The 16,132-nt window shown below is 40.3% G+C and overlaps 1 protein-coding gene and 1 long non-coding RNA gene across 2 annotated transcripts; one reads left to right on the top strand and one right to left on the bottom strand.

Annotated features, from left to right (window-relative positions):
• Positions 1-5,526: 5,526 nt before the first annotated feature.
• LOC135678550 (uncharacterized) lies at positions 5,527-15,419 on the top strand. The gene is made up of 5 exons (XR_010515001.1): positions 5,527-5,627; positions 8,171-10,108; positions 10,509-10,947; positions 11,017-11,141; positions 15,288-15,419. It is a non-coding gene; the product is annotated as an uncharacterized LOC135678550 (long non-coding RNA).
• LOC103991270 (homeobox-leucine zipper protein HAT5) lies at positions 13,315-15,975 on the bottom strand. The gene is made up of 4 exons (XM_009410655.3): positions 15,765-15,975; positions 15,418-15,562; positions 14,246-14,637; positions 13,315-13,941 (listed from the first exon to the last, which is right to left on the bottom strand). The coding sequence occupies exons 2-4, from the start codon at positions 15,536-15,538 to the stop codon at positions 13,552-13,554; spliced, it is 903 nt and encodes a 300-aa protein (XP_009408930.2). The 5' UTR covers positions 15,539-15,562; positions 15,765-15,975; the 3' UTR covers positions 13,315-13,551.
• Between the last annotated feature and the right edge of the window lie 157 nt (positions 15,976-16,132).

Genomic DNA, 16,132 nt, shown 5'->3' with positions numbered 1-16,132 from the left:
TCATCTCATATTAGATCAAATCTACAGTAGACTCTTGCTGTGATTACTTGGGGAGGTTTTAGATATTGTGGGCAGTGACGTGATCCTTGTATCCCAGTTATTCTCTTGTGGTTGTTGCTAGGGTTTTGGGCAAGAGATTGAGATTTGTATATTTATTATTCTCATAATGGATTATCTCTAGTTTGCCTAGTGGTTTTTACCCTTTACATTGAAGGGGTTTTCCACGTATATCTTGGTGTTCTGTTTGATTGTGTTTCCATTTTATTCCACTGCGTATTTTGGTCTTCTAGTATTTGTTCCTATACAAAGGTTATTCCTGTTTATATCTCCATCAACTGGTATCAGAGCGAGGTTTTGGTGATTTAATTTTTTTTTTATTTGAACATGGAGGCCAGTAATATTTCTCGTATGATTAGTTTGATTGGAAATAATTGAATGATATGGAAACCAAGAATGGAAGATCTCTTGTATTGCAAAGATTTGTATGGACCTTTGCAAGGGGATAGTGCAAAACCTACAACTATGACAGATGATGAGTGGAAGAGGTTAGATCGAAAAACAATTGGGTTTATTAGACAGTGGCTTGATGATAGTGTCTTTCACCATGTTTCTACTGAAATTTCTGCATATTCTCTTTGGAAAAAATTGGAAAGTCTCTATGAAAGAAAAATAGCTGGCAACAAAGTTTTTTTGATCAGAAAACTTGTAAACCTAAAATATAGAGAGGGTGCTTCTATTGCTGAGCATTTGAATGAAATACAGAGTATTACTAACCAGTTATCCTCTATGAAAATGTCTCTTGATGATGAGTTGCAGGCATTGTTACTTCTCAGTTCATTACCAGAAAGTTGGGAGACACTGGTGGTTTCCCTTAGTAATTCTGCGCCAGATGGTATTGTCACTATGAGTCAAGTAACAAGCAGTTTGTTGAATGAGGAGTTGAGAAGAAAGAGTTCGGCAACATCTCAGAATGATTCACAGGAACTTATCTCAGAGAACAGAGGAAGGTCAAAGTCTAGAAGCAATTTACGTATGGGTAGGAGCAAGTCAAGATCAATAAAAAATATTGTTTGCTATAACTATGGTGAGAAAGGACATTACAAGAACCAATGTAAGCAACCTAAGAAGAATAAGAAAAAGGGAAAAGAATTGGAGTCTACAGAGTCAAAGGATACTACTACAACTACAGGGTGGTGATTATTTGATTTTGTCTCCTTCTGATGATATTTTTTCTTGTGTGTGTCAGGATCTTGAGTGGGTAATTGACACAGGTGCTTCTTATCATGCTACACCTCAGAGAGAGTTTTTTGCTACATACAGGTCTGGAAACATTGGTGTTGTCAAGATGGGCAACTATGGCACAGCAGACATCATTGGCATGGGTGATATCCATTTAAAGACCAACCTTGGCTGCAAGTTGGTACTTAAGGATGTGAGGCATGTGGTTTACTTGAGGCTGAATTTAATTTCAGTTGGAAGACTAGATGATGAAGAGTATGAAAGCAGATTTCACAAAGGGCAATGGAAGCTCAGTAAGGGTTCTCTTGTTATAGCTAATGGAAAGAAATGTCATACTTTGTACAGTTAAATATTACAGAGGAAGACTTCAGTATGGAGTTGTGGCATAGGCGATTGGGACACATGAGCGAGAATGGGCTGTAAGCTCTTTCCAAGAGAGAGATATTGCCAGATCTCAGAGGTATACATCTGAATCCTTGTATTGATTGTTTGGCTAGTAAACAACATAGAGTTTCATTTGCTAGTGCTGCTTTGTCTAGAAAAATGCATGCCTTAGACCGTGTTTATACAGATGTATGTGGTCCTTTGAGGACAAAAACTCCTGGTGGATCTGTTGATGTTCTTGGTATAAGTGGTGCACTTCATTTTGTCACTTTTATAGATGATTTTTCCAGGAAAGTTTGGGCTTATGCTTTGAAGACCAAAGATCAGGTTATTAATGTCTTTAAAGAGTTTCATGCTAGGGTTGAAAGGGAGACAGAAAGGAAATTGAAATGCATAAGATGACAGTTCACATGGGAAATTGAAGTGGTGAGTATACGGGATTGTTTAATGACTATTGCAGGTCACATGGGATCCAACATGAGATGACAGTTCCTGGTACACCTCAGCATAATGCAATTGCAGAGAGGATGAATCGCACCATCATGGAAAAGATCAGATGTATGCTTTCATAGGCCAAGCTACCCAAAAGGTTTTGGGATGAGGCTTTGAGGACCGTAGTTGATGTGATCAACTTATCACCATGTACAGCCCTAGATGGTGATGTTGCAGAGCATGTATGGTCAGAGAAAGATATTTCCTACGGGCATTTGAGAGTATTTGGTTGTCGTGCATTTGCACATGTTCCAGATAATGAGAGGTCCAAGTTGGATGGTAAGTCTCAAGAATGTATTTTTCTTGGTTACTCACATGATCAATTTGGTTACAGGCTTTGGGATCCAGAAAAGCAGAAGGTGTTCAAGAGCAGAGATGTGGTCTTCTTTGAGGATTAAACCTTTGAGGATTTAAAGAAGAAGGCACCAGCCAAGACTTCTGCAGAAAGATTAGCAGATTGCGACCCAGTTATTCCTCTAGTATATCAGGGTGATGGGGGAGATGTGTAGGAAAATAGTGTAGAGCCTGATGTTGATTTACCTGCAGGACATGTTGAGCAAGAAGAAGTAGGAGAGGAAGTTCCCGCAGAACCTCAGTTGAGAAGATCTTCTAGACAACGTCAACCTTCCAGAATATACTCTACAGATGAGTATGTGGTGCTTACTAATGTAGGTGAACCAGAGAGTTACCAGGAAGCAGTTGAAGAGAAGCAGTTGCAGCTTCAGAAAATTCATACAGATGACAATGGAGCAGACATGTTGACAAATATCTTACCAAAAGAAAGACAGGAGATATGCCGACAGTTGGTCGGCATTGCTTTACATTGAGGAGTCATGAGATAACCTCCCTTATGGGCTGAAGGGGGAGGTTGTTGGGCTGATAGCTCATATTCAGCCCATGTGGGCTTTATCAGCCCACACCCCCTCTTAACCTAATCCTAATTAAGATTAGGGGGTGTGGTGGCTGCGTTTTAGAGGCAGATTAAAGTTATAAAAAGACAGCAACGAGGCAGATCTTTAGAGCGACGAGATTCCAAAGAGAAGAAGGAGAACAACGCAGAAAAGGAAGAGAAAGAAAGGGAATAAGATAAGGACAACACAGAGAGACTGTTCACAATCATCTAGTAGTGTTCTCATCTCAGGTTAGATCAAATCTACAGTAGACTCTTGCTGTGATTACTTGGGGAGGTTTTAGATATTGTGGACAGTGACGTGATCCTTGTATCCTAGTTATTCTCTTGTGGTTGTTGCTAGGGTTTTGGGCAAGAGATTGAGATTTGTATATTCATTATTCTCATAGTGGATTATCTCTAGTTTGCCCCGTGATTTTTACCCTTCACATTGAAGGAGTTTTCCACGTATATCTTGGTGTTCTGTTTGATTGTGTTTCCATTTTATTCTGCTGCGTATTTTGGTCTTCTAATATTTGTTCCTATACAAAGATTATTCTTGTTTATATCGCCTGACTTAGATTTCCTACGTTTCCTTCGGGAAGCTCGAAAGGATCCTTACGTCTATCTATATATCTCTGTCATCTAATCTAAAGAGAGCTATCGGTGGTAATGGTACAAGTAGACACCTTCTCCTGCGGTTCCGGTCTCCACATGATCATCGGGTAAAGCTTAAGCAAGCTTCATCTCACTCACATGGAGTCCAGCTCTCTCCCTCACCCTTAATCTACTGGGTAAGTAATCTTGGAACTCCTCATTTATCCAAACATTGCAGATTCTACGTGCATTTCAATCATTCGGATCAAAGTTGACTCAGCATCATCTTCTTCTTCTTCCCTTCTGCAACCTCCCTTACGTGCATTGCTTCCGGTCTCATCGTTGTGAACTTGATTGCAGCAGAGCTCGCCAAGGAAGCCGCAAATGACGTTGATCGGTTGAGTATATAGCAATCGAGGTTGACACAACCACATAAGTAGCAAGCAGAGGAAGACGACACAGATGAAGAAGACCGACACCATTTCGATCACCTCATTGGCCTTTTCTTCTTCTTCTCCATGGCCATTCTCAGCTTCACTGGCCCAACCACTTCTCTTTCCCCCGACGGCCAGGCTCTCCTGTCTCTGTTAGCTACAGCCTCCACAGGCTCCTCTCCCAGCCTGCTGACCAAGCTCACCACCTTCGGCGCCGCCGCCACCGGCCTCTCTGGCGCAATCCCAGTGGAGTTTGGCAACCTGGTGAGTCTCCAGACCTTGCCTCTCTACAACACCGACATCTCCGGCCCGGTGCCGCCGGAGTTGGGCTCGTGCTCGGAGTTGACGAGCCTTTACCTGCACATGAACAAGATCACAGGCACGATCCCCCCTGAACTGGGCAAGCTGCAGAAGCTCACCAGCCTGCTCTCGTGGGGAAACTCGCTCACGGGACTAATCCCCGGTGAGCTTGCCAACTGCTCGGAGCTGGTGGTGCTTGACCTCTCTGCTAACAAGCTCTATGGGGAAATCCCCGGCGAGCTTGCGAGGTTGGTGGTCTTGGAACAACTTCATCTTTCTGACAACATGTTCTAAGCGGGCGAAGTGCCATCCAGAGAACAACTGGTGACGGTCTTCACATAGTAGAGTGGGTGAGGAAAAAAATGAGTAGCTTTGAACCTGCACTGAATATATTGGATTCGAAGCTACAGGGAATGCCTGATCAGATGGTGCAAGAAATGCTTCGGGCACTGGGGATCGCCATGCTGTGTGTGAACTCAGCCCCATCGGATCGGCCCACCATGAAAGAGGTGGCGGCATTGCTTATGGAAGTGAAGAGCCCACCTGAAGAATGGGGAAGGACTTCACAACAGCCTCTTATAACGCCTGTGATTCATGGATAATAGGTTGTCTTCTGTTTATCTCTCTCTCTCTCTCTCTCTCTCTCTTAGAAAGCCTGTGATTCATGGATGATTGATCTATGATTAAATTGGAGACGAATTGGGATGCTTCTCATGATAGTTGCAATGCTAATTCTATGCTTTTACAAAGAGGAAAGAGAGGGTGAATGCGGGTCCAAAGCTTCAGGATTTCAGCGTTTTAAGCGAGAAAAGGTTGAAGTTTGAGGATTTAAAATATAAATTAAATCAAAAATATCTCAAGAGCGAAACGCTCCACCGACTCTCGAACATGTGGATACATCAGGATCGATAGGGTTATGATTCAAGCACGTCTTTCGTCGGCAAACAATCCAATGTTAAGCAACAAATGTAAAGATATATTTGGGATAAAAGATTATAACGAATAAGGATTTCTTGTCTTGCTTCATAACCTGATCGTGCGGATATGCTGATGTGTCCGCACCTGATTGTGATTTTTATAGCGGAGAAGCCTGGATCCTGTCCCGCGAATGACAGGTGAGCAAATAAATATTAAGCCCTCTAAGCGGCGCATTTCTTTTCCCGCCAACAACGGCGACACCTATTTTGCCTTCTCCGCATCGCTTTCTCGGCGAGGGATGTCTCATCTGCTCCTGGGTCTGCAAAATATGCCTCTGATCCCTGTCCGGATCTCTCGGCGAATTGATTTCCTCGGTGCGCTTCGGATCCCGCTCGCTTTCTTCTGCATTTTTTGCTCTTGGTGTTCCTTTCAAGGGGCATCCGATTCGGAGCTGGGGAGTTGTTGCTTGATCCCCATGTGCGATGCTTCTTTGTTTGTTGCATTCGTGATTTTTGGTTGCGATATGGGGTTATGTATCTATGCATCTCGCATTTTAGGGCTTAAATTTAGTGGTGTTTGAATAGTTCTCGGGAGTGATATGATCGGGGGTATTATGTTCCTGCCATTGAGGACATATTTGGGCGTTCATCATGAATTAAGCCACCATGTATAATCTACGAACTGTACCATATTTGCTTGTATGATCGGCAACCGATCTTTAGTTGCTCTTTGTAATTTTGAAGAAATCTGCTATTGATGAAGAGCAGACTGCTTGGAAAGGATAATCCCGTGTTGTTGTGAATTCTCTTGTGATTTATCGACCAGTTCTTGTGAGCACCACTTCAACTCTTACTTTATAAGAAATAGCACGGCATCCAACCTGCTGGAGAAGTCGCATCACCTGAAAGTCAAGTTGTGAAGAACCAATAAAATTCTTGGTCCTAGTATTTCAAGAGGATGATTACATATTACTTCATGTAGTTAGCTATCTTTAGCATTCCGATCTCTATATTTTAAAATATTATATTGGCATCCCTATAGTTACGAAAGTGAAACATTTAGGTCAATTTACTCTAATGTCATGTGTTTTACTAACGAAACACAAAAATAAAGGACAAAAAAGTAATTTTTAATGTCGACGATGGCGGACGGTGGTGCCATTGGGGGTCATGAGTGGCTATTGTGGGTAAGGAGAGTGATGGCGAGAGGTGAGGGTCGCTCGACAATTATGTTGACGTCGACATAGTTGTCGAGCGGCAAAAGGTTCTCTCGACATTTATATTAGCATCGACGTAGATGTAGAGTGGTGAAGGGGCCGCTGACGCAAATGCAGAGTGACGTCGCTCGACATCTACATTGATGGCCCTTTCATCACTCGATAATTATATCGATTTCGATGCAGATGTAGAGTGGCCCTCACCTCTCGTCGTCGCTCTCCTCATCTACAATAGCCACCCGCGACCCTTAGCGGCATCATCGTTTGCCACCATCGACGCCGTTCATGAACACCAGTTGGAATGTTAAAAATATATTTTTGTCATTTGTTTTCGTGTTTTCATTGGTAAAACCAACGGCGTTAGGACAAATAGACATAGATGTAGTGCAAGGACCGGGAGACTAAAGGTAGCTAACTATATAGGGTAATTTGTAATTAGCCCTACTTCAAGTGATCGAACAAAAGTTGGTGCAAGCGGCCTTTAGGGAATATTTGGTAACTTTTGTAGAATTAGTAGGGTTTGTATCTTCTTCATTTATTGCTGAATCTACTGGTAACGTGTTTTCTATAAGCAGGGATTGCATATGAAGACTGCAAAATTTTACATGGAGAATTTAAAGAAAGTGATGCTCTGCTTGACTTTGTTTTGATGTCTGTATTAGGATGCAGTGACTCAGGGCATTTCATGCGTTCAATAACATTAGATAACTGTAGGCTTTAGTTGCTAGGCACCTGGTGAAGCAACAAACTGTTATCACTGCATTGCGTGTGGGGCATTGTTAAGTTGCAAGCTCTTGTTCATGGTTGGAGAATTGAGTCTTTCAGGTGTTAGTCCTGAAGAATGAAATTCCAGGATTTAGTTACAAATTATTTTATGTTTATAATTCTTTTTACTGTTATTCTGAAAATTCTAGCATCCTTGTTTTTCTGACATCGAAAACAAAATTCCATTTGTGGCTATTTTGCACTGGTAGCTTGTAGATTATTCATTACCAATACCTTTCCATTGTGCTAAGAAAGCAAATATTTTGGGAGTTTATGTATATTAATCCTGAAGCACGGATTTTCCTGCTGCCTTTTCTTGGTTAGGCATGACAACTCTTATTTCCACACCTTAAATTCTGTTGTCGGGGAAGACTTCTGTCTGATTCACACATTTGAATTTGCTGATCATTTTCTGAGAATTAGATTCTGAATATTAATGAAACATTCAGTGTTCAGCAAAATTTAAATGGAAGTTGCCTATTTTAACCTCTCTTTGAGGTCTAACCATTAGGAAATCTAGTGTTCTCCATTATGTTAGGTTCACTAAAATGGCTGAACTAGTGTCACACATATGCTGATCTACTTCTGCAGGGCAATAAGTTGGATTATTAGGAGATGGAACTGTCTGCCAATCAGTATATTTGCATGGTAAGTTAAATTATGAAACATTTAGGATGACAATAATAAGATGAAATTATATTTATAGGCAAAAAGTTTGTTGCTTGTACCATTATTTTTTCTACTTTCTTTATAAACACACTGTTGAAGATCAATATTTTGGAGTAGAAAGCAAAATTTTAGATTTTAATGCATACATCTGAGCAAATGTCCTTCTGGCATCCAAATTTACTTTTTGGGTTACTCAGATCAGTGCATTATGTTTTTTGCATTTTCTTCAGCTAATTTCTAAGCTGCCTGTTGGAAAGCCTTTTGCAGATTCATTATGATATAGTTCAATCAAATTCAGTCATCAGTTGGCTAGAGCACTGGACATCCTCGCATTTCTGGAAATCACTTCCTCAGCCAAAGAAGTATGCTGATGCGAAATATCTGGAAAATTGCTGCAGAAAGTGTATCAGTCAAACTAGTATCACGTGTTCATCGGATCTGAAGGTTGCTGTGATAACTGAACCAGAAAGGCATAAATGCAACGTGAGGAAAATATACAACCATCCTTCTGATCCTGTGGTGAAGTGACAAACACACTGTTTGGTGCTCCACAACAGAACACAGCAGCAGTGGGTCTAAGAATGCAGTAATTGATGACAATTTTGCATCAAACTGTAAATATTAGAAGATATCTGCAATGGAAATTAAGCTTGATAGATGATCAGGGTCCAAATTAGTGACAAGTTTTAAAGATTCTGAATTAAGCTTGATAGATGAAGTTTCCTTTCAGATTCTGAAACATTTACAGAAAAATAAGGTTGCCAAGCTATATGGCAACTACTGAATTAGCTCAGGCACAGCTTAAGAGCTTAAGAGAACAAGTTTTTTTACCGACGTTGGGATCCTATCAAACTGAAAGAAACAGTATCATCAGTCAGCATTTTCTGCTTTCTTCTGTGAATGGAAAACACTTACAATATTCTCTCACATACAAGCTGAGCCAAGCAAGCCTCAATGGTGGGATAAGAAATGCCAGATTCTTCTTATCTGAAAGAGATGGTAGTGGTATGACCTTCTTATCATTTTGGTTAGATATATTTTGATATGAATTTTCTTGTGTAGGTGTTGAGTTTCCTGAAATTTTTATCCTTATAAATTGATTTTTTGTGTCTTCGTGAGTTGCATGGCGGCGAATCTTAAGGGCCCATTTGGATAGGGCTAGATCTCGTCGGGCTGCGGAGAAAAACCCACATAGTCTGGATTGGCTGTTTGGGTGGATGGAAGGCCCAGTCCCAGCAGCTGGAAGTAAATACCTGATGGGAAGGCCCAATCTTTGTTTTATGTTTTTCTCCTGTGCTTCCGAGGGATGGAAGCTGGAGATGATGCCCTTCATCTCTTCCTTGGACCTGCTCCATCCATTAAGTATCACATTTCCGACATACTTGATCATTGTCATCCCTCCATCCGCTTTCCCACTATGGTGCGAGGTTCTTATCAGAGCACTGTACGTGGAGGCTTTGGGAGTGGAAAGTAGAAACATGAGATTCGTTTTGCACGCCTGCTCTTAATTGTGTTTCCAATCCATACTGGAGGTAGAAATGCATCCCTTAAATGCAAAATAGATTTTGTGCTAACAAAACCCGTTGCTACTAGTATCTAATCCCCCATACTCTTCTTGACAGGAAAAGAAATCTTGATTGGTTAGTGACAGTTTAATAATGTTTTTTTACCTGCTGGTCGTCCATATCGATCGAGTTCCACAAATATATATGAAATATGTGAAATGCAATATTGGCTTGGATGTTTATGGTTCTTTTCTTTTATTTGTCAAAGTTACAGAGAAAGCAATTCAAATGGAATGGAGGCAGCGATATTCTCAGAATGTGACTTAAAGGTTTCCACAGAGCAATATTTTGTCTGTTGGCTACAGTCTCACTCTTCACTTTTTGTGTTGAGGTGCACAGTTATGCCGTGATCCTTATCCCACTTGATTATTGCTGGTGTGTGCCATCCTACTGTATTTTCTTTTTTCTTACGCTGGAGGACATGATATTGCCGGTACGCACATCTTCAGTTCCTTTTTTGAGTCTGGCATGGTTTATGCAATAGAGCTGTGCACCAGTCCTCCTCGAAACATCAAACATTGCATTCTTCCATCATTCACAAACATCTGGTCTCTTTTCCACTTTATTTTGTGCTGATCCTTTTGCAGACTAGTCTGGTGGTGTGATTTCTGGAAGAGATTCTTATCAGATGCTTTTTCAGGTAGCAATAGCTTTCTTCCTTCTCTCTTTTACTTGGGAGAATCCTGTTCATCATTTTATTTAACCTCAGTTTGTATGCTACAAATTTACTTCAACATAATTCATAGTAATCCAACATAAAGAGAAATTGCAAGCACTTGAATGTAGTTTGCTGGACTCATTATCGCACTGAATCACCTCACTTCTGCTTCTTATTCTTTTGCAGTCAAGCAAAGTAGTTCAAATCAAATGAGCAAATAAAAGTAGTGTTGTATGTTGCGCTTTGCCACCATGTTTTCCTTTAAAGTAGTAAGCATTTAGGACACCCCCCCCCCCCCCTCATCACATGGCAAAAAGCCAGATAAAGTAGAAGCACAGATTATTACTATAACCTAGTATTCTTGTTCTTTTTGAATTAGAAGATGTATCTCCTGGAGACCCGAAGCTGATTGCCTTAATGAGACTACTCTTCACGCTACCTATACGATCACATCACCGGTCAAAGGTACGTACCTCATTTTATTTTACGCACTGCACTCATTATAATTGGTTCGATAAAAAGTTCTTATTTATTCACACCAGCTTATCTTTGATTCGAGTTTTATGTAAAGTTTCGACCCTTAATTATGGTGCATTAATCATATTGAAGTCGAGCTATAGGTTTTCTTAAGATGTACCGAGTGCAGGAAATTTAAGCGTCCAAGCCATCGACGCTGTGATTATTGAGTGGTTCTCGGACGTGAACGTATCACTTCACTTTTACTTGGAGTGTTCAATGATCAATCATGATCGGGACCCACAAATGGGACAGGAATTGGACCAGTCACCTTATCCCATTTCGTGACGTTGCAGCAAGCCAATGTGTGCATGATCTCATCCTCTTTGTGTCGTCTCCAAGTGTTTGAGCTGATGTGGTGGCCTTTTCTTTAGGGGATGATTCGTGGGCGTGTAAAGCGGTTGCTATTGGATCAAGTGGCGGTGGGATATGTGTTTGCGTGGCGAGCTTGGCTACGAGTGCCGTGGATGAACAAACCGCAACACATGTATGGTACAATGTACATTACTTTCTCCTTTTTCTTTTTCTTTTTCCCCTACTTTTTCTAGCATTCGGATGTCAAAAAAACGCATAAAAGATGAAAGATCAGATCAAACTTCGGACCAAACAGTAACCACGAGAAGTCTTCAGTTGCCTTGCGGCCTGACTTTTAGGAAAATAAGAAATAATGTGATGGGCGTTCTTTAATCTTATCGACCCTTGATTTGACTGGTACGTGCCAAAATAACCTGAGTCTTAGATTTCGTACTGAATGTCAAAGTTGTTGGTTTCTTGAAACTTTTGTTCTCCACCCTCAAGCTTAGTCAATTGATTTAATAGGACCAGATGAATATACTGTATTAGCTTTTTTTAGTTTGAGTGTCATCCAAGATTGGAATATACAGCCAACACACCTAAACGGTAGGTATGTTAGATCCCATGATCTCAATGTGAATGTACTATCATTAAGATATTTTGAAGTATAGAAATCATAGATGCCAAGCATTAATGGTTGGATGATTTTTTCTTTTTCTCTCTTATGGATTTTGTAATATTAGATGGGTTGAATGAGTGTTTTAACCTGCTTATTGTTTTGGATAATCTCTGACGGCATTTTGGCTTAATTTGTGGGGCTCTGCCACCTTCTAAAAGGAGAGGGGAGTTTAAAGTTTGTGATAAGACTTGCTAACGAAATGCTTATCCAAGAGAGAAAATACAAGGTCACAACAAAACATTGAGGGCTGGAGTCAATTTCGAGAATATTGCCAATCAAGTGCTTCTTAGAACACAACTAGTGTTCGATTGTAACCTTTTCCTTTTAGATGGAATTGAATGATTAGGTTAATGGACCCAACTTGGTTCACTATTGGAGAATTAAAACACCATAGAAGAAAAAGAAAAAGGATAGCCAGAAATAAGAAAGGAAAAATGGGAAGAGCTTAAACAACGACGTGAGACTGGCAATCAATCCAAAGGCCACACTGTTGTTCATCTTCTAATAGTTCCAGCAAATAGTCCAAGGAATCAAGTACGAACCTTGAGAAGAACCTTAGGAATAAGAACAATTTTGGCAGAGAATCAAGATGGGACCTTGTGAAGAACCCTAGGCATAAGAATAATTTTGGCAAGATTAAGAATAAGTCGATATTGGTTGCAAGCCACACATGAAGATGAGTAGATTTGATTTTAGAAAAGAAGTTTCAGGAAATGAAGTATAATTATTTTGATTCGACTACCATGCTGTCCAAAATACTTAAATCCAAATTGATGTCCATCTAACTCTTATAAATCAATTCAATTCAGTATCTCCTTGAGACTAAATGGAGAAGGGTGTTGCAATGATGATCGAGTCTGCTAACAAGACATTGATAGATGACTTTTCTAAGAATATGGTAGTTAGAATTATGTGAGCTTTTTTAAAGTTGGGTGATTATTTTAGAACTCATACGAACAGATACATGTAGAAGGCACACAAAAAGTAAATAAGAAAATATTTTATGATGTATTTCATTTTTTCTTTTATGAAGAATTATCATCAACTACAGGGTTGAAATCTTAACAATGTAATTTATGATAATTCAGAAATGGCTGATGAAATTTATGAGTAATCCATATAATCATTTAGCAGAATCATAAACCATTCAAGAAGAATGAGTAGTATGGAGAGTAGGACTCTTGTGATATTCACTGGTAGGCTGCTTGTTTATGATTGGAATTGGATTTTGCAGATATTTGACATCCATATAATAATAGTTTTTCTTTCTTTTTTCTATGCTACTTGATTGTAGTTTAGCGATAGTATTATAATACTGAGCTCGTTTGAGCTATCTCAAGTCTTGTGGACTCGACTCCATAAACCTCAGTATCATCCATTTCGTCAAGCATGACTCACATCTCATTAGCAAGTTTTCTTGAGCATGTCCACATCTTCTCTCAAATGCCAGTTACAAGAATATGCTCTATTATTATTCTGAAAACAATATGAGACCTGATTCTACTTCAGCTCTAAGATCAATCTCAAGCACAATGAATTCTTCTCTCAACCACCGATGAAGACAATACATTATCCGACACTCTCACATCAACCAAAGCAAGCACCACCATATTCCTTTTGTAAACAGAACCAGCCAGGGGTTTGCTTTCCTTTAACATCCAATCTCATACCATAGGCCATCTTTACCAAGACAACGACGGAGTACCAATCTATATTCATGTCACCCTTAGCAGAAAGGTCTTAACAAAAAAAGAACACAAGAGATCATTCATGCCTAGATCAAATGACTGAGTACACCCTGACAAGAACTAAACATCTTGGATTAAGCTCTAATAACTAGGAGTCTACCACTACATATGGGGCAAAATGAGGAAGGATAACTATAGAAGTGTCAGCAAATGCAGGTAATAATATACATGTAGGTTAAGCATTCTAATTAAGGCCACAACCACAGGTCTTGCTCAGTGACATGGAACTCAGAACCACAGGAATTATCCTGAAGACTCGAGAAGCTGCAGGCTTTAACCTCACCAATCTGTGATTGATCAGAACGAACGTGTTCGAAGGCATTTGAGGGACTGGTGAGCTCCATTAGCATAGAATAACTACCTTCATCAATGCAACGAGCGCTTTCAGAGTCTAACATGGTGCTGTTGGCAGAGTTAATATCTTCTTGCTTGCATGGCATGGTCTGCCCATGCACTTTCTTCACCCCAGTGTCCAAATTGGAGTTCGAATTCCTCAACTTGTTAGGATGTCTGTTCAACTCAAATGGTTCCATGCAGCCTTTCTCCTTCAGAAGTAGCTTATTTGTGAGAGAAAGAACCTGTTGAGAGGAAGCTCATGCTGATAAGAATACAGTCCACTAGGATTCAAAGTAATCTTAAGAATTTTCTCTAAAATCACATGGTCAGGAATTCAGAATACAGAAGTTTAGGATAGACATAAAAACATATGATGTAAGAGATGGATGCATCGTGGCCTAAAACAATAGGATTGACATCATGCTAGAAATTATGTTTACTTCAATTTTATCTCAAGTTCTCATTAAATTCCAATATATTTGTTTTGACATCAGAAAGATATTTGGAATAAGATAAACACCTCAAACATGAGTGCAGTGTGAGTACCTCAATCTCCAGTTCTTCCTTTTCCTTGAGAAGTCTACCGTGATCCATCTTGAGAGTGTGATAGCTAGATTTCAGGGCCTCATAGTCCTTCTCCAACTGCTTTGTTTTCCACCGTGCTCGGCGGTTCTGAAACCATATAGCAATCTGCCTGGGTTTTAGTCCAAGAAACTTTGCAATCCGAAGCTTCCTCTCAGGTTCAAGTTTGTTCTCGAACTCGAAACTCTTCTCAAGGAATTGAACTTGTTCTGCAGTTAGCCGCCTCTTCTTTTCCGGCTGATGAAGAAGCTCATCTGATTCGTCGTCATCGATTTCTTCCAACTCAATTGGCCTAAATAGGGGCCTATCAGGACTGCTCCCATAACCATCCTTGAGAGTTGCAAGACACCATGAGCCTGAAATAGAAATCTTACACTTCAAACTTGCATATATTCGGAGCTAATAATACATCCAAACACTAAATCGTAAATCTTTCTTATGCTAGTATCTTAGGAGAGTCATTTAGTGCATTTATGATCGTTAAATGATTCAAGACGCAAAGGATTACGACTGTCAAGAGCATATCAATAAGAAGTTATTATGTCAGCATTTTAGGAAAACATGTAAAACATTTCTGTTGTATTGATTAGGGATACTATGAGTAGAACCAAAGCACCTATTTAATAAAAGGTCAAGTCGAATGCAGTCCACTTATTGCTTGACCATGATCTGGTGAAACAGAATGAGCGTTCTGCAGACATAAGATCACAAGAAACATTTGGATAGGAAGTTCTTGACTGGTAACATCAATAGATAAACCAGAAAGTAAGGAGGCACAGAGTTTGTCTCCAACTAGAATTATTCCAGGGAGTCTTTGCATGTCAAGTTAATGCATACATCAAAAAAGACAGTTTGGCTTCAACTAGAACTATTCCAGGAGAAGATAAACCAGAAATTAAAGAAGTATATAGGCACAAATTTAGACCTTCAGGTTGATTGAAGTGAGTGCAACCAAACCAGCGCCTACTGAGCTATATGTTCCTTCTTTGTTTCTTTGTGGGTGCAGATCACCAAATAATAGAAGCCATGGTGAAATGGTGCAAATGGAAAGAGGAGCAGGAGAAGCACCACGTGAAGCAGGAAAGTAAGGCAAAGGTAAACCAAGATGGGAGTAAATACATAGAAATGGAGATTACCCAGAGAACCGCCGGTAGGAGTTCCTGGAGCAAACAGTTGGCCAGCGTACTCTTTATACGTCGCCTCCCTCTGCAGCAAAACGGCCGTGCTTGAGCTCCCATCACGCCACCTCCCCGCCATCCCTCTGTCTCTCTCTCTCTCTCTCTCTCTCTCTCTCTCTGCTTTCACCAAAAGAGCAAGTAAAAGAGATATCTTTCTTCCTTTCCTCTCCGCAGTGGATGAGAATTAATGGGCACAAGTTGTCCCATTAGGCAATCTTGTGACGGAAGTAGCTGGTGATCATGATGACAGAGCCGTGGGAGGAGGTAAGGAAGAAGAAAGGGCCACATAGACCCATTAGTAGTACCTCTCACTCTCTCGAGCTGAAGGGAGTCCTAATGGCTTGATGAAACCGAGAGTTTTCCCATAGAAAAAACAGTAGAAGAACTTGTACCGAAACAGAGTACTTATGATGGAGGAGGATGTTTGAGTTAGGTTCTGATCTCTCTATAGCTTCTCTAAATCTACTCCTTTCTCTTCTCTGGCAAGGAGTGGAGAGGGGATTATATAGAGCAGCAGCAGAGCCCTCTGTTTGATCTTTTGCACAGGCAGGCCTCCAAGGATGAGGATGTAGACGGTAAAAGACAGGAATATCCCCATGACTGGCTTTCCCCGCTTTAAGTGATTGGTGAAATACATAAAGAGGAAAAGTATTTTTTTTCTTCTTAAAATAAA

Source organism: Musa acuminata, chromosome BXJ1-7 (assembly GCF_036884655.1).
Source record: "Musa acuminata AAA Group cultivar baxijiao chromosome BXJ1-7, Cavendish_Baxijiao_AAA, whole genome shotgun sequence".
In the NCBI taxonomy this organism is placed as follows: domain Eukaryota; kingdom Viridiplantae; phylum Streptophyta; class Magnoliopsida; order Zingiberales; family Musaceae; genus Musa; species Musa acuminata.
The sequence above is the reverse complement of the archived record's forward strand: the minus strand, read 5'-3'. Positions and strand labels throughout refer to the sequence as shown.